Here is a 26,290-nt window from a genome sequence, read left to right on the forward strand (position 1 = left end):
CCATCATCCTTGACCACTGGACTTGCTAGTGAGGGATGATGGGAGTTGTAGTCCAAAAACAGCTGGAGGCCCAAGGTTGGGGAACACTGGTGTAGCCCATCAGGGCAAGGCCAAAACAAACTTACGCCTGTGATAAAGAATAGAATGGCACTGCCATCGTTCCACAATGCCAACTGGACTGGAAGCTGAATCTTCCAGGTTAGCTAGCAGAAGAAAAAACTATGGGGTGCAGGATGGGGCATGTGGTACCTCCAACAGTCAAGGTGCTCCTGAATATATCCAGGGAGCCTCCAAGCACCTGTGGCCTGAAACAATGGCCTCACTTTGCCTTAAGGTAGGACCAGCCTCACAGTCAATACACATATAACTTCCACACAAAGGAGCAGAACAAAGCATTGCCACTACTCTATGTTACTTTGCCCTCTTTTCCTGATAATGTGTGCTAGAACATGTGCAATGCGACACGCATAGTGTATAGTGCATTTCCCTACACTTGACAGCCAATGACCTTAAGTAGGTGCAAGGAGGGGAGAGTAGCACAACAAGGTCACACCCGGCATGGTTTGTACATTATACAATGCCAAACTACCGTTTAGCATGAAGAAGCCAAGTGTGCTGGTGTACATTTTGAAAATCGTGGCCACTTTGGTCCTCTTACAGTCCTCCTGCTGCTGCACTACCAAGAGCATTGCTTCTAAAGTCAGGCTCATGCTTGGTCTCACTCCAAACAAACCACAAGCTGTAACCAAGATTTGTTTGTGGCTGGCCACTCATGCTTTGTTTGGAGCTAGACATACATGATCCCAGATTTGGATGTAATGCTAAACCAAGTCATGGTTTGGCTTGGCTCCTAGTAGTGAGGCAGCGATCAGTGGCCACAATCTTTACCCTGTGTACCAAGAAACTTGTCTTGCCTAGGGCAGGGCCTGATGGGCCGTATAAGAACTGCTGCTGCTGCTGCCCAGGAGGACTCCCCTGCTGAGCGCCTGAGGGCCCCAGTCCTGCCACTCACCACCTGGTCTAGGGAGGGGCCTGACAGGCCTATAAGAACTGCTGCCGCTGTTGCTACTGGGCAGAGAGGGCTCTGGTTTTTTTGTGTGTGTGTGTTCTTTAAATTGCTGTTATTTTTTACCTATGTCATTTTAAACTGTGATATTAATGCTATATTCTTAGTTTTAGATTTTGATTTATGTGGAAATTGTTTTCAATTAGGTTGTGTATTTTTTGATGTGGTTTATTTATTGTTTATGACGTTTGTAATTATGTAAACCTTGTCATGTTGTAAGCCGCCTTGAGCATTGTTTTTAACTGTGGAAAGGCAGCATACAAATAAAATGATGATGATGATGTTCACAGTTTGCCATGGTTTGCCTTATGGGACATGAAAACTGAGCCATTGTGTTATACTACAAGTGAATACAGAAGGCAAATAGGGAAGGCAACTCTATGTCTAAAATGTTTAGCTCAATCCTGAAGAGTATTGATCTTGGGACACTAAAATTAAGTATGCTTCCATGCAGTAAAGGAATCAACATATTTAATTACTGCAAAATTTGTGATACCTTCGGCCAACTTATTTATTCATCAGCACAACTATGAGAACAACAGTACTGTGACATATTGCCAAAAACACAGTTAAGAATAACTATAAAACAAATATCAGGTGCAGTAATGTAAAAATGTTCATTCTAGAAGCAACACATGACTTGTCACAATGCTGCTCACAGCATAGGCATCTGAAATTACATGTCCCCAAAGTGGCATTACCTAGTTTCCAATAAAATATAATAATAATGATGATGATGATGATGAAAATAATAATAGTCTTGTATCAGCCCTTCCGTTCCCAAATATATGCCAAGGAGTTAATGGATGAAAAGAGACAGACAGACAGACAGACAGACAGACAGACCATAAGAAACATAATAAAGGTGGGTTTCAGTAACTGATACAGTTGGATTCAAACAAGTGTATTGTATAGGAGGACACTATAGGAGAGTTTCCATAAACTCATCTTTATGGAGAAGGCCTGCAGGTGATGTTTTGCATGTAGAAGGTCCCAGGTTCACTACCTAGCATCTCCAGGTGGGACTAGGAAAGTCCACTGTCCAAAATCCTGGAGAACTGCTACTAGTCAGTGTAGACAATACTGAGCTAAATGGACGCGTGGCCTAACTTTGTACAAAACTGCTTCTTGCACATCATAAACCAGTTCATGTATCAATTGTCATAAGGATGCTAAATAGGGTGAGAGTATCTAATGACATCTGAATAGCAGGTCTAAGCAACGTAATTAAGAAGGGATAGAAACAGGCCATGTTCATGGACTAGGTTAGATGGTACTGGCATAAATAGAATGATGTGTGCTCACTGGTAGAAATGATGGGATTTATTTCAAGGAAGTCATGCTAGACAATATTTCATTTGTGATGAAACAACTATCTTCAAAACCACAGCTTTCCAATTCCCACAAAAAGCCATGGTTTGATTGGTTCCTTAATCATATGTGATTAAATGATAGCTACACTACAGTTCTCACTGTGATTTATGCTTAATTGCACTTGTTGTAAGAACTAACCATGCAATTTAAGCTCTCCATCACTAACCAGCACGCTCTGAATAAAATGCATCTATGATTAAACAATTGTTGTTCCTCTTTTTCATTTAGACTGATTTTCTATAATGCAACATGTAAAGTAGTTCCAAATCCATGTAGCGAAGTATCACTAAAATATTAAGTAGTTCTGTCACTTACAAAAGTAGCCTGTCAGGAAGCTTAAGCATGCAGGCTTGCAATACAACATCATGTAAAGTTACAGTTATGCCTTTAGCACTCTAACCAATAGAATCATGAAGACACCAAGTGATGTTTACAATGCATGAGGATCATCACACACAGTATTGCTTGCTGCTTAGCTTAGATGCAGTAGCTGTTGGGAATTAGAGTTTGGTACAACAGTAAACATACTCAAAGTCACAGTACATAGACAAAACTAGCTGCTTAGCAAAATTAAAAAAAAAATGTTTAAAGATGTAGCTGGACAGTTTATTGCCCCATCACCCACAAAACACATATGGTGTAATTAATGCCTCACCAGATCTTGTGGGATATTTAATTGCACTGATCATAACCCTTCCAGCACTTGGGGGAAAGTAGCCTTTTTTTTTTTTTTAAGAGAAGGTGAACAGGGGCAAAGAAAGGGTGAAAAGAAAGGGAAATTAATATTTCTATTATCTGGAGTGAGCTGGTTTCTTTACAAATTGCTTCCGGAGAGCTTTAAAGAATCCTTCTGGGTCAGTAAGATAGGTCGGTTTCAGTGCTCAAGCACAGAAGTAAATTTACTTGAAAAGCTTCATTTATCTGAACCAACAGAGGCATAGATAATGAAGAGCAGAAATAAAGGTCTACTGCAACCACACCAACAGCTTAGATAAACCAGCCAGATCACAAGGAGGAAGCCGCTGGGATTAACCCCCAAGATTAAAAAAATCTGAATCATGGAAATTATATACAAATACACACACACACAATGTGAACACAGAAAGCTTTGGTCTCTTCCCCACCCCCCTTTCTCTCTTTGGTCATCCTAAAAAATATCATATTTCTCTGCTATCAATCAGAATTAAGCTGCTTAAGGATGCGTAGCAATTCGGTACATGCAGTTGCCAGTAGCAACAGAGCATACAATTGTAGGGCTCTCCTCCTCCTCAGCAACAGCAGCAGCAGCAAAAAGGAGGAGTGACCAAAGAGGGGCAGCAGCAGATGGGACAGCAGAGCAGGGACAGCAGAAGGAACAGGAAAATGAGAGGCAAGGGAAAGGGCAACGGATAGCAGCAGGAAGAAATGGAAACAGTAACAAAAAGCAGAAAGGACAGTAATGCTGGGCCAGAAGGAGCAAAGATTCCACGGCAGTAATTTATAAAAGGACAAGAAAAGGGCAAGAGTTGCAGGAGCTTCAGAAAACTGGTGGAGTAGTGACAGCAGCAGGAGGAACTCCAAATGACAGAATCAACAGCAGGAAGTTGACAGAAGCAAGTGTCTCCTATTTGTAGACTTAACTACTCCGTCCATTCGGAAATCAACAGGGCCACTGTGCTTAATCCCGATTCGCCGAAGTGCTATGCAGCAGCTGTCTGGCTGCCATTCCCCTTGCCCCACATGTTGCCCCCTCACCACATGTTTAATAGTAATGCTAGTCCTGTACAGGCTGTTGAGAACTTGGCAGCCGGCTAGCACTGCTGCTCAGACCTAGTGTCTGTGCATTAATCTGCACAGTAGCATGTGTGCCGAGGGTGACACCGGTTTGCATAGCGGTTAAAGAACAAACGACCTGACAAATGAGTTCCTACAGATGATCAGGAGGAGAAAATAAGACACACTCGTAGACATATATATGCACGTGTTTACACCTACAAACGACATCTCCCCAATGCTCCATTGTCGGGAAGAAGGGCATTCCATCCAAATCACCTTGCGAAGTGGAGCAGCTGCCGCCCACGCTGGCGTCGACGCACGCAGCACGCTTCGCCCCCATGCACTTGCCCACGCTCGCCGTGCACATGCAACTTAGGCACCCACCAAGCGCCCGCGCGCAAGCCGGCCTCTTCGCGTGCATGCATGCACTGCACGCGTGAACCTCTGCAAAAACAGCATGCATGCCCGTGTCAGCTGCTCTCCCATCTTGCTTCCCGCACAAGTCCGCCCCCCGGCTTGCACGTCCCCCCCCCCCAACGATCTCTCTCCCGTACTTCGCCCTTAACCCAGGAGTGAAGGGGAGGAGACGCCGGCCCGGGAGGGGGGGGGGACACACACGCCAGAGGGCGGGGTCCAGTCCAGAACTGGAGCGGGAAGCCGGCAGGCGAGCAGGTGAGGAAGCCGGGGAGGGGGGTGAGAAAGAGAGGTGAGGCCCGAGGAGGGCCCCGCCGTCGGCGTCCGCCTCTTACCTGCTCTCCGGAGCGGCATTCTGCAGCAGGCGCGCACCAGGGGCGGGGCCTCTATAATCCTCGCGGGCCTCCGGGAGCCTTGCAGGAGCCCGTCGCTGGCGGCGTCGGCGGGCCCCGAGTTCCTAAACTTCCCATGGCCGCGGCGGCGGCGCAGCGAGGGGCCCCCGGAGCATCAGCCGCCTTCGCCGCCTCTTCGCGCTGCTCTAGCCGCCGCCGCTTCTTCTTCCGCTTTGTTGTGCTCCTGCTGCCGGGCTGGCTCTAGTTGGCGCTCCTTGTCGGGCTGCGGCAGGGCCGCCGCCGCCGCCGCCTCGCATGTGCTTGGGGAGGGCCGGCCAGGCGGCGGGGTGGGAAGGTGGCACACTTGCCGCGGGGAGGGGAGCCACTCAGGCGCGGCGGCGGCGGCTCCTCGAGGGGACGCGCGGAGGGGGCTCTGGCGGCCACCGCCGTGTGCAGGGACTGCTGGTTCCGCGGCCGGGGCCTATCGACTCCCCGCGCCGCCCTGAAGGAACTGCTTAGGATCGGGGCTGTCAAATCCAGCCCATCTGCTGCAATCATAATCAGTCTCAACTGAATGGCTCTGACAAATCTGTGCCTGCAGCAGGGGTTAGGGAAGTCAGGGGGAGGGAGGCAGGCAGTGAGGGGAGGGAGGGCGTGAGGGGAGCTCTCGGCGAAATACTGCTATTGTGTGCTGGAAACTAGGGTGCCTGCGAAGTGAGAGGCAAGCGGGGAAAGAGAGGCGCTGGGCTGGGAGAAGGAGGGGGCAGAAGTGCCCCCCCCATAACACCCACTTTGCAACAACGACAAAAAAGACACACACACGCAAGGGCTCCCTCTGTTCCCAGCTCCGTTTGTCAACCCTTCCCCCAATAAACCCCTCCTGCTAATTAACTAAATCAACAATTACTGCACCTTAATCTGATTAGCAGTTTTGCTCTGGAGAAACAAGCTGGTGCGAAAGATGCCAGCCTTAATTCTTTTTTCCTCAAGAAGTGAGGAGGAAGTGGAAGCCCCCCAACCCCATAAATTGTTTGAAACTGACAGGGTTGTGTACTTTTTAATGTTGCAAACTTGCCTAACGTCAAGTAACAGCAAGTGTACAAAAGGACATTTGGGTTGCAGGAGTGGGGGGCAATGGTGCTAATGGGAAGAGTTTGTAAATATTAAGGAAGTTGAAGGGAGTTTGGCTTTGGGAAAACATTGAGTGGCTCACTTTCTGGTTAAGGCACCTCAGACTTTCAGGGGAAGGGTGTCTGTGGAATTTCCAAAGCTATATAGTGAGTGCAGCAACTCCTTTGGGCTCTGGAAACCTTCAGGAAAGTAAGATCAGGGCAGTTTCAGGATTGCTTTTCTACCATCTATTGATGTATATATAATGTACCCACAATTACAATATCCTGCACACTAGTGATGCAGCTGATGTTCGAAATTGAGAAGTTTAGAATACAGTGGTACCTCCGGTTAAGAACTTAATTTGTTCTGGAGGTCCGTTCTTAACCTGAAACTGTTCTTAACCTGAAGAACCACTTTAGCTTATGGGGCTTCCCACTGCTGCCGCGCGATTTCTGTTGTCATCCTAAAGCAAAGTTCTTAACCCGAGGTACTGGGTTAGCGGAGTCTGTAACCTGAAGCGTCTGTAACCCGAGGTACCACTGTACTTAGTAAGGAATCCCGACACCCATTTTGGTGACTGTTTAGCAGTACTTTAGGCAAAAGACTCCTGGGAAATGCAGTTTCCCAGGGGTTCTGAGACCTTACTAAGGACCCAGAAGCCCTGGTAAAGAATGATAAGAAGCCCTACTATGGTGGTTCATTTGGTGGAGAGACATGGTCAGGAGTAACCAAAGTGTGAGAAACAAGTTTCAAGATTTCAAAAATTCTTTTTCAGACTGGATATTAAACAAAGAGGGACAGAGGCAGGGAGGATAAAATATGCCTTGAAGCCCCATAATAGGAACACAATAAGCTTACTTAAACCTAATCAGGCCATTTGACTACCTGTTTTATCCAAGTATACACAAATATGTGACTCATGAAAGATTCCTTCAAATTTGTAATAGCAGTACAGAGTTGGGAGATACAGTGATACCTCAGGTTAAATACTTAATTCGTTCCAGATTCGTTCTTAACCTGAAACTGTTCTTAACCTGAAGTACCACTTTAGCTAATGGGGCCTCCTGGTGCTGCTGGAGCACAATTTCTGTTCTCATCCTGAAGCAAAGTTCTTAACCCGAGGTACCATTTCTGGATTAGCGGAGTCTGTAACGTGAAGCGTATGTAACCTGAAGTGTATGTTACCCGAGGTACCACTGTACTACTTTTTAAGGATAGTACTGTTCCCAATATGACCTAAGTATCAGGGAAATGCAAAAAAAATATAATATAGAACTCCTCATTACCTTGCATTGTTATGTATAACTATACTGTTTAGATACATTTATGCTGTATATGTTATTTTGGAATTGTTTTATTGGAAATATTTGTGTGTTGTTGTTGTTGTTGTTGTTGTTGTTGTTGTTTTAAAAAAACCCTTTGTGCTTCAAGTTTTCCACAATGTCCCTATAAGGAAATGGGAGATCTGTGTAGCTACATACACACCATACATTTAAAGTGCACAAGTGCACACACAAATAATCATGGGAATTATAATTTGTTAAGGGTCCTAGGAATCCTAAACTACACTTTCCAGGATTTGTGGGGGGGTTTTGTGGGGGTGCTTTAAATGTATGGTGTGTATGCAGCCTGTGTGTCCTAGTATCACCAACCAACCCGCTCTAAGAGGTTCTACAAATTGTAGAGCTTAAAAACTGAGCAGATTGAGTTGGTTGGAGGAAGATATAAAAAATATACATGGAGACTTCTTGTTTTCTAGGCTGTTCTGTTGCCTAGATGGCATAGTAAGGCAATGAAAATAAGACTCTTTTAGAGAGTGGGGCCCCTCTACATGTGGATGCTGTGTTTGAATGGGGAATGCTCATCTCCACAGTATTTTATAAAAGTACGTGCAGATCTTATTTCTAAGCAGACACCAAAAAAAGTCACTACTAGTAGGTGAAGAACTTCTGCCTAGTAACTACATCTTATTATAATGTGGTGATAAGTGCAAAAATCCTTAGAACGTTTGGGGGGGGGGGGCTTGATTCTTGTATATACACATTTATTGTGCTATGTCTGCAAAAAAAATAAAAGTTACTTCCAGGAAGATTTCCAGGTCTACTTATTTAGATTAAATGTCAAATGAAGGAACTTGGCGGCATTTTGGTAAAAGACTCTGTATTCTTGCCAATTAGGAGAATGTCTCTTGCTGGAGAAATAAAAGATGCACATAAGACTAGTGAGCTAGAAGTGGCAAAGGAATGTAAGATAAGGAAGCTAATCCAAATAAACGACAGAAACATAGTTTCTAAGCTATAAGGAAGGAAGTAGAGTAATCCAGGCCCCAGTTCGATAAAGGACTTAAGCATGCATCTAAATTTAAATACATAAACACCTCCTCCCCCAGAAGAGCAGATTTAGAATAGAGACAATAAAGTCATATATATGCACAAGTGACCTACTGGGTTGTGGCTACAGAGCACAGTTTCCCTTGTCCTCAGTTAATAAACATCAAAGTTCGTAATTGGATTCACAGTACATTAAGCCTCTGACATAATAAAAAATAATAATGCCATTGCAACAAACTGTTATCATACTATCAATAGTCCTTGCTTCGAAAGTTACCTTGCTAATTACAAGCCAGTTAGCTCAGCATTGATTTTGGGTACAGTAATGGAAACACTGATGTGGGGCTCAATTAATGCAGCTTAATGAGAGAAAAGTAAGATTGCATTCAGTCAGCATGGATTTTTATGAAAGCAGATTTTGTCCGCTGCATCCTACCAATGACAGTTGTTTGGTGGACAAAGTAAATTCATGGTACTCCAATAACATTTGTAAAAAGGATCTGCTTGGCTCCATCTTAGCTAGCATGACTTCCCTGTAGGAACAGCAGAGTTGGTCCAGAGAAAAAGCAAATACTTCTGCCCACACATGGTTCTTTATTACAAATGTTCATAGAAAAGTGTGGGATCCAACTACAGCCCTCAATTAAAACAATTTCCACTCTTTTCAGTAGATAACATCTTACAAATTAAAAATAACAACATGTTATCTCAAAAGTCTGGTAACACTGTACACTATTTTCACATCATGTAACTTCACAACAGGAAATCATGCTATAACTGGACAGTCTCCTCAACTTTCATGTTAGGAAAAAAAATGTGTAGGGGATTGATCCTGTAAGTTTACAGAGATGTAGTGGTGATGGCTTTTAGAATCAAGCCAGATAAAAAAGAAAAAGCTCTGTTCATGCAGGTACTGAGGCCTGGACATTGCCCAATGTAATGGACAAAATTGTAGGTGAAGTTGGTCAGCCAAAAATGTTGTTTGGGAGGATACTGTTGCACTCGTGTTCTGCTTGTGGACTCCCATGAGCATCTAGTTGACCCCTGTGAAAACAGGATGCTGTGCAAGATGGGCCTTTGGTCTGATCCAAAGGGGTTCTTTTTAATGAGAAAAACCATTACACTTTTTCAAATACAGGGAAGAGAACTCTTGCTAGCAGCTTGCTCTTTAATCTAAGGTCCATCATAATATGAACCACAAATTCTTAGACATAGCTTCTGTGGAAGAAAAATGCTTGTAAAAATAGAGAATGGTCCACTGAGCTCTCCCAATAGGTGGGCAAATTCAGAGTCCAAAGTGTTGTCTGTACTGCAGTAGTTAATGACAGTCGGATCCTGACCTGTTAAAAACTAGAGTAGGGCAGAGATAAGTTTAGTTCCAGTGGAAGGGAACCTAAGTTCAGCACCTCCAAGACATCACATGTAGAAAGTCTGTCTTAAAACATGGCTTCATCAAATGAGATTTCAACCATAACTAATAAATTTCTAGAAACTCATCTTAAATTTCCAATGCTCTTTTGTACACAAGGGCAGAACACACACACACACACACACATACACGGGGAGAGAGTCTATATAACCCATAAAAGAGCATGAAGTCTAATTGATCTTTATAGTCCTTGCCTTATGCAGTAAATATTTGCATAGTCTTATGTAATACTTGTGTATTTGGGTGGTTGGATTGTGTGTGTGTGTACACATGTGGAAATAGCAATCTTGTTAGTGTACGTTTCATTCGTTTTTTAAAAACAACAAAATTACTCATCCCCACCTATTCCTTGTATCCCTACCCCCTTAACACTCTTCTTCATTCCTGTCAGATTTCACTAACCTTTCCCCAACCATTCCAATTTTTATTTAGAGAAAAGAACAAAGGAAGCCCCTGCATAAAGTTTCATTTTATTTATTTTTGAAAAACCAGTATAGAACTGTGCAAAGTTTTGTTGCCCAGTGCACTGGGACCTAAAAAAGTGAGATGAGAAAGCTGTCCTACAGTGGCAAGAGGATTCCACACATGTGTCACAGATGATTTTCTTCCTCAGTGCCAGATCTTGGAGAAGGAATGTCCCTTTCTCCAGCCAAAGAACACTCTGGGATTTTTAGAACTGAGCAAAGATAGACACACACTGCATTCCTAAACACATTTACTTGGAATCAAATTCCATTTAAATGTAAGTAAATGCATACAGAAGTGTTCTGTCAGCTGGAAACAAAGCCAAGCAGTGATTTCATATGTATTTTTTTGATTAAAAAACCCCACTGATATCCACCTGGGGAATGTCTCTGAAATCTCTGCTCAAAAAACAGCTTTTTCAGACTGAACACTGAGCATCGCTGAGATTTAGGTTAGGGATAGAGAACCAACATTGACTGCTAGAGAGTCCTGCTTAGAATGTTGCTTTGATTTTCAGGGTGTGCATTTAGCCCAGGGGTCAGCAAGGTTTACCTCGCCTGGGCCGGTTCACTCCAGCGTGCCCACGATTTCCGGCGTCTGTGCAGACGCAATTTCCGGCGCCACGGAAGTGAGTCCCAGTGTTGCACTGGTTCAGCACAGCACACAGGGACTCACCGAGCGGGTGGCTCAGTTCGGGGGCGGCTCAGGGGCCAGTTAAATGACCCCTGTGGGCCGCTTGTGGCCCATGGGCCTTAGGTTGCCGACACCTGAACCAGCTGATAAGAAAGCCGCAATATTTTATCATTTACTCTTGAAAATAATCCACGTAACGATTTTTACTAGTTCTAAGAGCTAGAACACAAGCGTATATAACGTTACAATATAAATAGCTAGTTGTAATTATCAAAGAGTCATGAAACAAAACAGTTGTAAACTCCAATAAAACATTATAGAACATGTCTCTCATTTTTGCTCTCTTTCTGAACTTAATTTGGGAAAGGGGGGTATTCTTAAGTAAAAGTTGCTTCTGAAGTTTCCATATTACAGTGGTACCTCGGGTTACATACGCTTCAGGTTGCAGATGCTTCAGGTTACAGACTCTGCTAACCCAGAAATAGTACCTCGGGTTAAGAACTTTGCTTCAGGATGAGAACAGAAATCGTGCTCTGACGGCGCAGCGGCAGAAGTATACCAACAAGAAGTATACCATAAAACAATTGGCTATTTTAGAGAATGCTTATGTAGTCTGAGCTGGACATAGCTTTTGCATTATTAAATGGATCCTAAACTTTTGACTTCTCACTAGCTGAAGTGGATAGCTGTAATGTTCCAGTTCATATACAGTGGTACCTCAGGTTACAGATGCTTTAGGTTACAGACTCTGCTAACCCAGAAATAGTACCTCGGGTTAAGAACTTTGCTTCAAGACTAGAACAGAAATCGTGCTCTGACGGCGCGGCGGCAGCAGGAGGCCCCATTAGCTAAAGTGGTGCTTCAGGTTAAGAACAGTTTCAGGTTAAGAACGGACCTCCGGAACGAATTAAGTACTTAACCATGGTTTTCCCAGTAGTGATGTATGGAAGTGAGAGCTGGACCATCAAGAAGGCTGATCGCCGAAGAATTGATGCTTTTGAATTATGGTGCTGGAGGAGACTCTTGAGAGTCCCATGGACTGCAAGAAGATCAAACACATCCATTCTTAAGGAAATCAGCCCTGAGTGCTCACTGGAAGGACAGATCGTGAAGCTGAGGCTCCAGTACTTTGGCCACCTCATGAGAAGAGAAGACTCCCTGGAAAAGACACTGATGCTGGGAAAGATGGAGGGCACAAGGAGAAGGGGGCGACAGAGGACGAGATGGTTGGATAGTGTTTTCGAGGTTACCAGCATGAGTTTGACCAAACTGCGGGAAGTAGTGGAGGACAGAGGTGCCTGGCGTGCTCTGGTCCATGGGGTCACGAAGAGTCGGACACGACTAAACGACTAAACAACAACAACAACAACCACTGTACAACTGACACATCTGTATCACAGTGTATTTCACCATGTATGGAGTCCCAAGTGTTAGTGCATATTCAAGTTCAAGCAAAAATCTTTATCCAAAGAATGGCCTGAAATCTTTTAATGTAATGCTGCCTAACATGGATGTTTGCATTTTTTTGCAATTGCAATCTTCTAAACAAAAATGTTTTCCACTTAATCAACAGTGACTATTTTCACTGCCTTTAAAAAAACACAGTTGATGACCATATAAATAAGGTTCTAGAGAAAGGGTGCATTTTGAGGCATGCCGAAGACACATACTAGAAATCTGATAGAAGATGTTTGGCAAAGTACCATGATTTAAGCTGAAAACACAAGTACCACATCAAATGCTGAACCAGATTGCCCTGAAGGTTGTATCTATGCCAGTATTGTCACTCACTAAGCCTAGAATTTTAGATAAACCAAGACATGTCTTTTGGTCAGGATTGGGTTCCTATAACTCAGGAATAAGAGAATAGGAATCAAGATTTCTTAATGTTAAGGGAGTATGTAAGGAAGTATTCTAGACTTGACCTCTGTACAGTCTCCCACCTGAAGTGAGCTTTGAAGTGCAGGTTGAGCATCTGACAGCTAACTTTCGATAGACAGTCTAGTCTACACCTTCAAACACTCTTTTGATGGAATACCACCAGCTACTGATAGCCAAGAAGCTCCTTAAATCATCACTCATCTTCATCACCTCTACTATTTCCCTCCCAACTATAAAGAGTTTCTATAGGATGCTATCCCTTGGGAGGCTCTCCTGCTGCATACATTTATATCCTTCCCACATCAGACAAACACCTTCCCCTTCTCCCAAGCCCTTTAATTACTTTTTAACATTTTAATGTTACTTATTTTTTAGTTCTTGTTCAATTCTAATGATTGGTCTCTGTGTGTATCTGGGTGGGGTTCTTAATCTGATATTACTGTGTTAAATTTGAAGTTTTGTTGTACTTCGGCTTGTTTTTATTTACTAGTAGTTCACATTTTATCACATTTAGATGTTTTAATTTTGTTTCATTGTATGTTACCTAGAAACCTCTCCCTGGAGCAATTAATAAGTCAAACAAAGAAGCAAACAAACAAAAGTTTGAAGCAGGGAGCCTCCACACCCAGGAAAGGTTCATTGCTGTAAACATTGTTCTCAACACATCAAATGCAATGGTGGGGGCAAGAAGAACAGTGTGATTTGGAGGGGGCATGCTAAATGTGCAGCTCCAAGGCTCCTTTCAACATGCTGACCCACTATATGGGGGGAAAAGCATGAAGAATATTATTATCAGCAGAAGTCACTTGGTACACCACCATCATAATCACTTATAATGATTGGATATGGTGCTAGGGTCATAAAATAAAGGTAAAGGATCCCTGGACGGTTAAGTCCAGTCATAGGCGACTATGGGGTTGCGGCGCTCATCTCACTTTTAGGCCAAGGGAGCCAGTGTTTGTCCACAGACAGCTTTCCAGGTCATGTGGCCAGCATGACTAAACCGCTTCTGGCGCAACAGAACACCGTGATATGTTCTCTTTGACTTTCATATGTATATAAGCAATGCACATAAAATTATTCCTAACCTTAAGTATTTCCACCGACGTGGTATTTGGCTGTTAGCATAACGTGACTGCAAAATTACAGACCAGCAGCGATTTTGATGTTGCACCTTTTAACAATTTATAAGCCTCCTGTAAAAAATAAATAAAATGGCTTTGCTGGATCATCAAGTCTTAGGAGTTGGACATTTGCTGTATATCACTTCAACAGCAGTTTCAATACACTCTTTTAATGAGTAATATCTTCAATAGTGTGGCACAATCATAATATATTAGAATATATATATATATAGATATAGATATAGATATAGATATAGATATGTATTTCTGTGGGATTTTCAATGCTGAATATTTAATACATTTGAAAGCACTTAATCCCTTTCTTTTTAAATGTAAGGACAGGAAATGTTTCCAGGGCTTCACAGAGACAGCTTGTATTACAACAGATAAATACATTTGCATTTTTGTTTGATACTTTGATCTCAATGATCTCATTCAGTAATGAATCTCTAAGCTGGATAATTTTTTATTTTTTATTTTAGATTTGCATGTAATCCAATATCCTCCCCCACCCCAAAGCCACCATTCCTTTGAGTGGACCTGTGCTTAACTCATGCGGTGATACAGTTGTCTATGCATGCTGTGCCCACTGCCCTTCAACTGAACCATGGACTACAGTTCAAGAGATCCAGACAATAACCATCTGCCTTACACAGATGGGATCAGGTAAAATCAAATCCCAACATTTTTCTAGCCCTTTAAACCTTTGAAAGTTGTAAGCACATCTGAATACATAAGAGTTCGTTCTTAAGAAAGCAAGCCTTGAAAACAAACAAACAAAGGAAAACTTCCCAGGACTGCATATTTAATTGTTCCACGTACTTTCCTTTGGTCTGTGCATGTATTTGAACAAACATCCATATGTCTATGAGGTTATCTGCCCTTTTCCCTGCTGGAGTTTGTGCCTTTCAGCTTAGTAGAATAGATTATATTTATTTATGACATAAGTCTAAAGAATATATTTTGCTCAAAGCCTCTAATTAAAAGAAAAAATTCCAAGAAATACACCTGTTTACATTTCTGCTTTTTGTTTGCTTGCTTGCTTTGTTATGAAGCTTGCTGTGAATTTGGTCAATAGATTTTCTAGTTTTTATATCACTTAGTACAATGTGCAGGTTGAAGGAACTAAAATTTATATAAATAGTTCAGTTATATGATCCTTTTCAGAATCATCTTAATAAAGCTATGCTTTAAAACGGAATATATGTTCACTACAATCTGATAATATAGTAAGCAAATAGACAGAATGGCTTAAAAAAAATAATAGCCAGTGTTAACCATTTCAGCTTGAAATTCTCATTTATTGCTCTGGTAAGACTTCTGTAAGTAGCATTAAGAGGAAAAACTGTGGAGTAAAATGTGCCTGTTAAAGGCCATGATAACTTTTAAGTTCACAGTTTTCCCTTCAATCAGTCACTAATATGACACAAAAAATTGATGCTACAGTCCTATGCATGCTTACTTGGGAACACAAAGAACTCATTGAAATCAGTAGTACTTATGTCTAAGTAAACACCCATCAGGTTACACTGCACATCAGGAATGGATTCCTATGCAAGATAGGGTAACTTTTTACAGTATTTGTTTGAAATTTGCCCTTGCTGCCTGATGCCCTTATCCAATACAACCATTTCCCAGACAACATATCAGTAAATAAAAATATTTAAGAAGCTATATTAAGTTTACACGTGACGTAGAAATTAATTTGGGAGGGAGTGGAGAGGTAATACCAGCTGGGCACAACCCTCAGGGCCAAAACAGATGTGACATTATTCATGCAAGTGAATGTTTATTTTAAAGTAGATTGCAGCTGGGAGAGCCCAATCCAAATAGGTACCCGATCCAATGTCAGGGAAGGGAGTGATTTAATCATTTGCCCCTGCCAGAGCCCCAATATGTATATGCACACTCCTTGCACCAAATAAAATAAAGTAAAACATTCAAACAATTGCATCTAATTTGGCCCACAAGTCCCTCACTACCACTTGCCCCTGGCCTGTGTTAACCAGCTCTTACGAGTGCAATCCTACACATGCTTATTCTGAAGTAAGTTCATGGGAGCATATTCCCAGGTAAGGAGCATATATTAGTTGTTAGTTGTTGTGCATTACATCTGATTAGAATAAATGAAAATAGTTTTATTCGAAAAATACATGTAGCTCTAACGAGCAAATTGCACAGGAAAATTTGAATCTGCTTCTTCGTTCAGCATTTTTTAAAAAGAGTCCCTAAGCCACTATTAGAGAATGTATGAGCAGTCTGAGTACTCGTCAGATTCATCGGTGGGACAAACAATGATTTTGCCTTGGATACTGCCAAGACAGTGCAGCTGTAGGCTCCCATTGCTGGAAACATACTGCTAAATGCAGTCAAAACTCCCCTGGGGACTTTTCTTCCTGAGTTTGGAGAGTATGGACATTATAGATGTTGTCTTCTGGACTAATGGTGGTCAAAAAGATCCATCCCATCCATGGGACTTGATGACATTTGTAGGGTGATTGAGGTTTTATAGGGTAGCTGAGGTTCAGGGATTTTGCAGAATATGATTTTTAACAATTCTAAGAACACTAAGTATAGATCACAATTTTACTAAGTGGTAACTAAACCTGTAGTTCATGCAGTGATAAGCCAGTCTTCCACATTTCTCAACAAAGCCATGAAACTAATTACACAACCACAACTAAATGAGAAATCCAGAGAAACAATGGGCAATAAGGTCTCACCACCAAGCACAACATTAAAAATGAGTGGCTTAGCGAGTAGTTATATGCACACTGTAGTGCCTTACCACATGGTAAATGATCATCTGTATTCACCCTATGTCTGCTTGTCCATTGCTCTATTTAATCATATTCTTAGAGAGTCCGACACAAGAGAATAAGTAAGTTGCTAGAAATCTGTGTAGAGTTTGCACTTACAGTTAAATTTGAAATAGCAATCTTCTCCCCACCCCCTAAGGATATGTAGCAGTAATGGCAAGGAGTAAGTAGGTTTCTCCATTTGTTTGTAGTCCCATGGAATCCTTCTCTAGGTAAGCAATTTACAGCTAATCACAATTGTTTATTCTTAATATCTTTTTTCCATGAAGAAGTCCTACAATGTAATTTTGCTCGTGACCAATTAAGTTTTCCCAGTAGATGTTTTTGATTACAGGACAAAGCAACCTCTTTAATACTTGCCAATCCTTAGCTTGCAAACATTAAACTCCAGAGGATAGAGACCTGCTAATACTTTCAACAGATATACAAATATATCTCATTTACCCCATTCTAGAAACCCCATTCTATTAAACACATGCTTTGTAAATGCCTAACTTATTATCCATTTTGAGTATTCCCTTGGCTGCTATCCTACATACTCAAAATTTTGTAATGTATCCAGTAGTCTAAAACTTCCTGGTATTGGTCCACAGTAAGTACTTCTGGAATCTACACCGAAATAATGCAGATTCACAGTAACATGTTTACAATGCCCACTGTCTGTCGCCAAGCCTTCTCTCATGTAAGTATCCTTCTTATTTATCTGTCAAGTGCTGGTGCAGGGCTACCAGGTGACCATGATCAATACAAAGTTCTAAGTTCAACAACTGTATCTCACAAACTATGCTCTCAGACGACACTGTAGATAGGTAGGAACTGTAAAACAAATATTTTAGCCTCAGCTGCTGCTCTGGGCTTATTGCTGATTATGCATTTGGCTTTCTTAAAACACTTCATCTTTCAGGTTCTGTGATCCCTTGTTCATTTTTGAGTTTTTGCAAACTTTTCATCACTAATCCTTGGAGTTTGTATCTCTGCACAGATTAGTCTTTATTAGTGCCTGACCCACAGGACTCTGCTCTTTACTTCCTAATCTGCTCCTCTAGATATAGATTAAGGCACCTGCCAGCAACTGTGGTTTCAGAGGCACCCATCAGTTCCCTTACTGTTTCCTAAATAATTTTTTTTTTGTTCTTGAACAACCAGAATGATCCCAATCTCTTCCCAGAGGTTCCCCTTAAGTTATTTGGATAAATAAAGCCAATGAAAAATTTAAATCAGTTACAGAACAGTGGATTAAATTAGAAGTAGTATCAGACACATTACAAGAATTGGTTTTATGCTTGAAAAGAGTATCACAAGATTCTAATTAAAGTCGATACAAAATAATAATAAGCTACCCACTGGCATTCACCTGAAGTTCCCACTAACATGAAATTAATTTTAATCCTGCATTATGTCAAAAGGCCCTCCCATGAAACTCCGGGATAGTAAGAGAAGACAGCCTAAATTAGATAGATAGATAGCTGAATCCTTAAGCAAAAATTAAAAATATTTTCTACCCATTTCTTTCTTAATTGCATGAAATCAGGTTTATCTTTATGTATTTACTGTATTTTAAAATATAAACAGTGTAATTGTATTTTTTTGTAAAGGTAAAAGGTAAAGGTAAAAGACCCCTGGACAGTTAGGTCCAGTCAAAGGCAACTATGGGGTGTGGCACTCATCTCACTACAGGCCGAGGGAGCCAGTGTTTGTCCACAGACAGCTTTCTGGGTCATGTGACCATCATGACTAAACTGCTTCTGGCGCAACAGGATACCGTGATGAGTGCCAGAGCACACGGAAACACCATTTACCCTCCCACTGGTGTGCTTTACAACTGCTAGGTTGGCATAAGTTGGGGCAGAGCAACAGGAGCTCATCACTGTTGCGTGGATTTGAACCGCCGACCTTCCAACTGGCAAGCCCAAGAGGCTCAATGGTTTAGACAACAGCGCCTCCTGCGTCCCCTTTATCCTTTTGTAATGTTACTTAGATCCATTAAAACCAACTGGAGTGTTACCATATATTTCAGTAGGACTCAGATAATATTTTTGTAGCCTATTTCTGTTTTTTACAAAAACAACAGTTCAGTTGGTAAACTTATGTCTGGATTGTATCACTTCAGAATGCTTCTGTATACAAAAAAATCCTAGGAAACTGTGCATGTCAGGGAAACTACTATACTGAAACCCTTTGCCTTTATGCCTAGTTTTCTAGTGAACATTTTTTTCTAGAGAGGGAAGACTGAATATTCAGTTTGAAGTGATCCAGGCCAGACTCAGGGTTACCATCTCATGTCATGTTTCTAAAAATAAGGCCTTGCATGGAACATTTTCAAGATTTGAATGTGCTAAAGGTAAAGGGACCCCTGACCATTAGGTCCAGTCGTGGCCGACTCTGGGGTTGCGGCACTCATCTCGCTTTATTGGCCGAGGGAGCCAGTGTACAGCTTCCAGGTCATGTGGCTCACATGACTAAGCCACTTCTGGAGAACCAGAGCAGCGCATGGAAACACTGTTTACCTTCCTGCCAGAGCGGTACCTATTTTTCTACTTGCATTTTGACGTGCTTTCGAACTGCTAGGTTGGCAGGAGCTGGGACCGAGCAACGGGAGCTCACCCCGTCATGGGGATTCAAACTGCTGACTTTCTGATTGGCAAGTTCTAGGCTCTGTGGTTTAACCCACAGCGCCACCCCCGTCCCTCTGTTGAATGTGCTAATGGAGATCTAAAACCACAGTTTACATAGCAGATAGGAAGAGAAATGGGGGCAATACTGCCTTCAGGACCCAATGTGGGAAGCTGATCTGGAGTTTATTGTGTCCTGCATTCATACAACCTCACAACCAAGAAGAGCTCAAGGTTTAAGCTGACAAAGGTGGACAGTTATGTGGTATCCATATCTATAGGATTATCCAGCTAAAGTACTCCCAACTTTTTCCCGCTGCTCTCTAGACAGCATTCAGGGCCTTCAGGAATCCTGGTTTATATAAAGGACTAGACTGATCAAGCTATATTGTATTTATAAAACTGAACTGTTAGAAATCTTAACACTACTAAAGCTCACCTCAAATCTTTCTGCCCTAGAAAATGGGGATTGGGGTTGAGGAACAGTCACTTCAGCTTCCAAGCACCTGTTATTCTCATACTTCAGGGATATGACACAGGTGTAGCAGGGAAATGCATTTGTGAACAATTCTAAAACATTTCTATCTATAGAACAAGTCCTGCTACCCACCCCCACATGGTCTCACAATACATAGTATATGTATAGTATGCAAGCGACATCAAAAGAATGTGAATAGGCACAAAGCTCAAATAATATTTTATAAAAAGAGTATCACTAAACAAAGATGGCTCGTGCCTGTTTGCAGGGGTGCCAACTTGAATGAAATATTGCGGGGGCCCAGGTAAGTCCCGCCTGACATAATTGATCACACGACTCAGTGCACAAACACCATTTGAATGGGAATGGCCATCAACTGGGGGGGGAGCCTGCCCCCCTCAAATACTTTATTGGGGGGGCTGAAGCCCCCCAAAGGCCCTAGGAGTTGGCTCCTATTGCCTGTTTCGAATTATATATTATGAAGTTAAATTAGGAATGAATTGGAGCTCCTTTGCAAATGAAAATGTTTTCCAAGTCTGCAAATAGAGCATCGGCATATTCAAAGCATGATCACTAACACTAACAATAACAACAATAATCAATAAAAGAAAAGAAATAGCCTTGTCTTAAAATGATCCAGACCTCTGGCTTTATCTTGCTATTTCATCCCTATCCTCATATCTTCCACAACAACCAACTGAAAAAGTATAGAAGGAAATATGGAGGGAGCTGAAGCCAGTTGGATTTGTACAGATTGCTGAGAGGACTCTTTACTATGCTTTTACAAAATCTGATGAAAAAACTAGTCTGGAGTGCAGGTTCTTGATCTTTTTCTTCTCTTTTTTTTGAAAAATGTTATGAAACATGAGCTAACAATAACCGGTCCTCAGGGGAGCGAGATTGTAGCAATAAATTTTCATGTTCCAGAACAGATGGCTATGCCACATGAAGAAAACAAAATCTATCAAGCTCTGTAAAATGAAAAGAAATTTATTCTCCCACATCCAATTAAGCCTCTTCTAGCATACTGTTCTACATGTGGTAACATAGACATTCTGCATGAGCACCATGACATCGCTTTTAGTCTCCTCTGTCTCGGCCTGGTTGCCATAAATCAGCCCAGGCTGTGAGTAATGCTGAAGGAGCTAAATGTTCAGAATTTGTGTCTGTCTGTTTTATTAGCTAGCCCAGAGTAAACTGGGGGCTTATCATTCAATGTCAGGTTCAATACCCAATGACCCAATACGTTAAAATTGTGGCAGCCACAAATCAAGGGCATAATGAAGTCTGAGAAGTGGTCCACACTGATTTATTAGGGCATCTGTCTGACTATAGACAATCTACTGTTGCCCTTGGATAGCATCAGCTATTCCCATGGTCTTCCACATATCAGAGACTTCTCTCTTTAAAAAACAAAACAAAAGACCTTCTAATAAAGCCGAAGTGACTTGTAAAATAAGATAACAGTCACAATGCTTTGCTTGCGTGTTTGGTTGAAATGGCTAAAAATGAATAATGTGAGTCAGGATTAAATGTATTGGCTTAAATATTAGCAGCAAGAAAAATTATGTCAACACAGTGGGCCAGATCCAACTAACGCACTTGCGGAAGGCAGTGCAAGTACTCGCACTAGCACAATTGGGCTTCCCCACCCCACCCCACCCCATGGCCTCCTCCAAATCCACTCTGGAGGGTCAGGAGAACCCCAGAATAGCATGCAGAGGAAGGAGAGAGGAGACTATTTGGCCTAGCAAACAGAAATGCTTGCACTAATGGAACAATCATATAAGCATGATGTTAGATTCCACCCTTTATCATTCAGAGTAGAAGGAATTGGATATGGCTTAAACAGTGAAATTGGAAATGTTTAAGAGATGGAAATCAATAAGCTGAAATATTTGGAGGGAAACGTCCTCCCTTTGTTCACTTTATGAATGCAATGTACAGTCTTGATCCCAATACATACAAAACATTCGCTTTGTTGTGATTCCCTCCCTCCTTGATTCTGCATGTTTCTGTACATCACCACTTGGAGACTGCAGTGTTAAGCAGCATATAAAAATTGTTGAAATAAAAGAAATAAATGCCAAAACTATTAATAATACAAATTACATTCAAAACCAGCATTTTATTTTCATTCAGTATTTCTGACAGGGAGATTCACAGACAGGGAAGCACTGATTTGATCCTGAAAAGTATTGTGTTCTGCCCAAGTTAGTAAAGTTTATCTGCCTACAACTATTTTTATCTTCCATACACATCCATCAATTTTTCCATTTATTGTAACTTGTAAATCAGACAACATGCTTTTATTATCTTAATTCATTCACACAATTTCTCTTGCAATATTTCCTTTTTAATTATGGTTTTTGAGATGACTGCAGCTACAGCACCTTGGATTCTGGTTTAGAAGAGCCACTAGACTAGGGTAGAGAACCCGTGGCCCTCCAGACATTGCTGGACTCACATCATCCCCAGTCAGCATGACTAATGGTCAGAGAGGAAAGCGGGTTTGGGAGTCCAGCAACATCTGGAGAGCCCTGCAGTAGACCACAGACATGATGGATCAGGTACTTGATATTGGACCCAAATCCAGCAGCCCAAACCCCCAATGACCATAGCCCTTGAGCTAGACTCCACTCTAAGGATCAGCCTCTTCAAGAGCCTCTCCACCAGGCCTGCTCTTGACTTCAAGTAATAAACCTGATGAGACAATGGAGAGGTTGAAGGCCAGAGAGCTGCTCATTGAAGGCTATCTGTTTTCCCGCAAGGGGAGTGGAGCCTAGGAGGGATAATCAGGCCTAGAGAGTCTATAAGGGCTCAGTGAACATCAACTACAGGTACTCAACACAACAAGTAAACTCTCTGGGACCTGTCCAAGGTTCTGAAGGGCCTATCCATTACCACTCTCATCTCCTAATTCTAGTTCTTAGCCTTTGAGTGGATATGTACAGTTCCTGCCTGCCAGTCACCTTCTATTACTAACAGTCCCAGACCAGCTTCTTACAAGCTCCTCCACTGACTCATCATCATCATCAGGACAGTTTCCAACAAGCATTAGGGTTGTTCTTGTCAGTGTTGCTCACCTATGGGTCATAGCTTTAATTTAGATGTATTTTATTTATTTTATTATACCATTAAAAGTCTAAACTAAATGCATTGGAATAGCAAATAATATTAAAATTACAGTGACAATTCTAAGCTTCTTTATCTGAGAGTCGGCCTCTACTTCTGAGTAGATAAGGTATTGTATTGCATTGTTGAGGCTGCAGTCCTGTTCTTAGTTTCTTAGGAATAAGTCCTATTGTACTCAATTAGATTTTTGATCATAAGATTGCCTTGGTTTTTTGGTTCAGTGTCTACATTTACATTTTTGAACATAATGGATGGCACAATGCCTTTGTTCCATTACTGCACAGATTATCACTTGCAAAACGTAACTACCCCCCCCCCACTGGATATAGCCTGCACCCTCCTCCAGAAGGCTGGAAGGAACCCAGCCTTTGATCTAGATTCTAGGGGATGCAGGGGTAGGAGAGGTGGGAACATTCCCTTGCACAAGAGTAAATCATTGTGCTATTAGAACAAGAGGCTTAGAGCTACTTTTGATACCAAGTCTTTGCCTTTAAAGTCTCCTTACCCTCAGGTAGCACAATGGGTCAATGTGTTTGGCTGTTAACCAGAAGGTTGGTGGGTCAAGCCCACCCAGGGATGGCTGTGGGCAGGATTCCTACATTGCAAGGGGTTGGACTAGATGACCCTCGGAGTCCCTTCCAACTCTACTGATTCTAAGAAGCAAGCCCTGGGATTTACTCCTAGGTAAGTACATAGAGGATTCAAGCAAGTGTGTGAAAATGTAGCCAATTATTCCAGTTGGAAGCTAAGCATCAGTTTGAGCAAAGTGAGCTATGCAATTGGTATCGTAGAAAAAGGCAGTGCAATTAAAAATAACAACCATATCCAGATGGATCAAGAAAACAAGCTCATCATGCTGTCAGTCAATCTGACACAGTATTACAGTATATCATCCAACATTAAATATCAGATAAGGATAAGTACTTATGAATAAAGATTTGATCTTTTTCAGCAGATGTGTTGAGGTACGATTCCAATACTTGGCTGTTACGTTTGAGATTGCCTTCACAACACAGATGGGGGAGAAATTCATTTGGTTCATATTTTAAAGTGAACTTTCCAAAACAACATGTGAAAGAAAACCCTGCCCTTCTCCAAATTTTGCATTGTAGTTCTCCAACCAAAGAATGCACACAAAAATACATACATTACCGAAAAGTGCATGCAGAAATGTGTATATAAGTGAAAACAATGCACAAAATTCATTCTATTATGGGGAAATCGCAAAAAATGTATATACCAGGCAAAACTGCATACAGAAATGAAACACTGAAAGAAATGCTAATGAAAAATGCACACAAATTTTCATATGGACTTCCTGCTTTGATTGCAAATGTACATGGAAATGGGGAAATGAGAAGAACCAAAATTAATGTGAACAACTGAAACTGACAGATTTCTCCCTCTCTACTCCACAGTACCTCTTCTGAGTAAATATGAATTGGCTCACACATATATCATTTATATAATTACCTCCACACATTCCAGCGCTGCTCTTCCAGCTGAGTCAGCAAATGGTCAATGTATCTATTTGAGTCCATATATTCCTGTGATAAAAGAAATTGTTCAGCAAATTAATTTGTGTTAACTGATGCAGGTTTCAATCATACAAAAACTGTAGTTCATCAGATGTGTATTTTCTCCTGCAGTGTTGTTGTTGTCGTCACTATTAGTTCACTTCCCATAAGGCATCCCAAAGCAATTTACAATATAATAGAAACAATACACACAGAGAGACAGAGACAGAGAGTTTAAAACAACAGTAGCACATAGATAAAATCAATTCAGGTAGTGTTCATAGTGGCTTTGAGGAAATGGCATGGGAAAATGGAGATCCCACCATGGATATCCTAAGTCACAAATAATATGGCCATGAAAAGCATATTAATTTAATTCATGTGCATGTTCAATAGCTGTTGTAAAGGCAATAATAGATTTGTAAGAGTTTGGGAGTGCCCACATCTTATCATCTTCTACCGATCTGAAACACTTTGTGCCACTTTTTAGATAAATGGGCTGGATCCAGACTTTGCTGCTGGCAGCAAAGGGGAGTGAGGAACCTTTCCTTTGTATCTCCCAGTGCCACCAACCACACTGATCTGGAAACAGCCTTTCTATAGAAGGCAAAGTCTGGATCTCACCCAATGTAAACAAGCAAAAAAGGCAACCAGAAGTTAATCACTACAATGTACTTAATCACTGTACTATATCATTATATATATATTTACTGCTTTAAAATGGGTAAAATGAATTTATAAACTTGTTAAAGGAGGTTCATGGTTGTATGAGTAATAATAATTTTATTATTTGTATCCTGCCCATCTGACTGGATTGCCCCCGCCACTCTGGGCAGCTAGCTACTTATACTCAGCACAGAAGAGTACATTAAATTGTACACATTCCTCTTTTTTTTTAAGTAACATATTCAACAATGTTTACATGAAATCTCTTTTCCATTGCCTCATATTTTTATGTTTGAAATGTTCTGTGCAAGTACTGCTTTTTTCATGAAAGCCAACATTTTACAAGCCATGAATCAATTGATTATATAGTAAAAGAAATACAACAACATAACTCTTTTCCCGCCGTAACAGTTAAACTTCTAAAAAAAACTCATCATGATTTCAATATTAAATGCAATCAAAAGGAGCTAGTAATCAATGCTGCTTTTCATTACACACAATGCTTACATTGCTGTGTATCTTTTCTCAAGAAAGGTTTTAATAATATGCAAAGTGTATAATGCAACAGTATGTGTCATCAGAACTTCTCTGATGTTTTCTGTACTCACCCAAATACAAGAGATGCACCCCTTTGAGGAAAATATCTTTCTCCACACATGGGTTGTTTGGCAGGCTTTATTATTGATTGAGAAGGCATGTGACTGTGGAATTGTGTATTGTGTAATGACAGGTCTTTGTTCAGCCATTTCTCCTCATAATTGAAAAGTGCAAGGTGGAAGTGTCATGAATAATGCATCAGTGCCACATCTCTTTTCAACATGAAGATATATGTTACAAGAGAACCACTATCGTATTTCATGTATAGTGGGTGCCTTTTATTTTCCCAGCAATTTCAGGAATTCCCCAGTAACATCTCAGTAGATACCTTAATTGAAAGACACCACCATAAAACATACACAAGGAAACAACTTAAGCAATCACTGTGCTTTCCTTTTTAAAAAGACCAAATTCCATGTTAATAATCAGTTGCATTGCAAATTAGCCTGTGGCGGCTCAGAGCTTTGATTTTGACTTTTGCTTTGGATAACACTATGGCATACACTGGGCCATGTTCCATGCCAGTAGGCATTGTATAATTAGAACTATT

The 26,290-nt window shown here is 41.4% G+C and overlaps 1 protein-coding gene and 1 long non-coding RNA gene across 10 annotated transcripts in view; one reads left to right on the top strand and one right to left on the bottom strand.

Annotated features, from left to right (window-relative positions):
* The window catches only part of NCKAP5 (NCK associated protein 5), a 604,332-nt gene that overhangs the window by 342,212 nt on the left and 235,830 nt on the right, over positions 1-26,290 (bottom strand). For 7 of the 8 annotated variants that reach the window (XM_028744493.2, XM_077935496.1, XM_077935485.1 and 4 more), the window contains one exon: positions 24,434-24,507. In XM_028744493.2, coding sequence (XP_028600326.2) covers positions 24,434-24,507 — 74 coding nt within the window. Of the gene's footprint in view, positions 1-4,944; positions 5,551-24,433; positions 24,508-26,290 lie in introns of those variants that run through there. The other variant, XM_028744533.2, reaches the window with a different exon arrangement.
* Positions 4,759-26,290, top strand: part of LOC114604485 (uncharacterized) — a 64,975-nt gene continuing 43,443 nt past the window's right edge. The window contains exons 1-2 of one of the 2 annotated variants that reach the window (XR_013394488.1): positions 4,759-4,867; positions 14,399-14,582. This is a non-coding gene — a long non-coding RNA (uncharacterized LOC114604485). The remainder of the gene's footprint in view (positions 4,868-14,398; positions 14,583-26,290) is intronic. The other variant, XR_013394487.1, reaches the window with a different exon arrangement.

The sequence above is a fragment of the Podarcis muralis genome, chromosome 1 (assembly GCF_964188315.1).
Source record: "Podarcis muralis chromosome 1, rPodMur119.hap1.1, whole genome shotgun sequence".
Lineage (NCBI taxonomy): Eukaryota > Metazoa > Chordata > Lepidosauria > Squamata > Lacertidae > Podarcis > Podarcis muralis.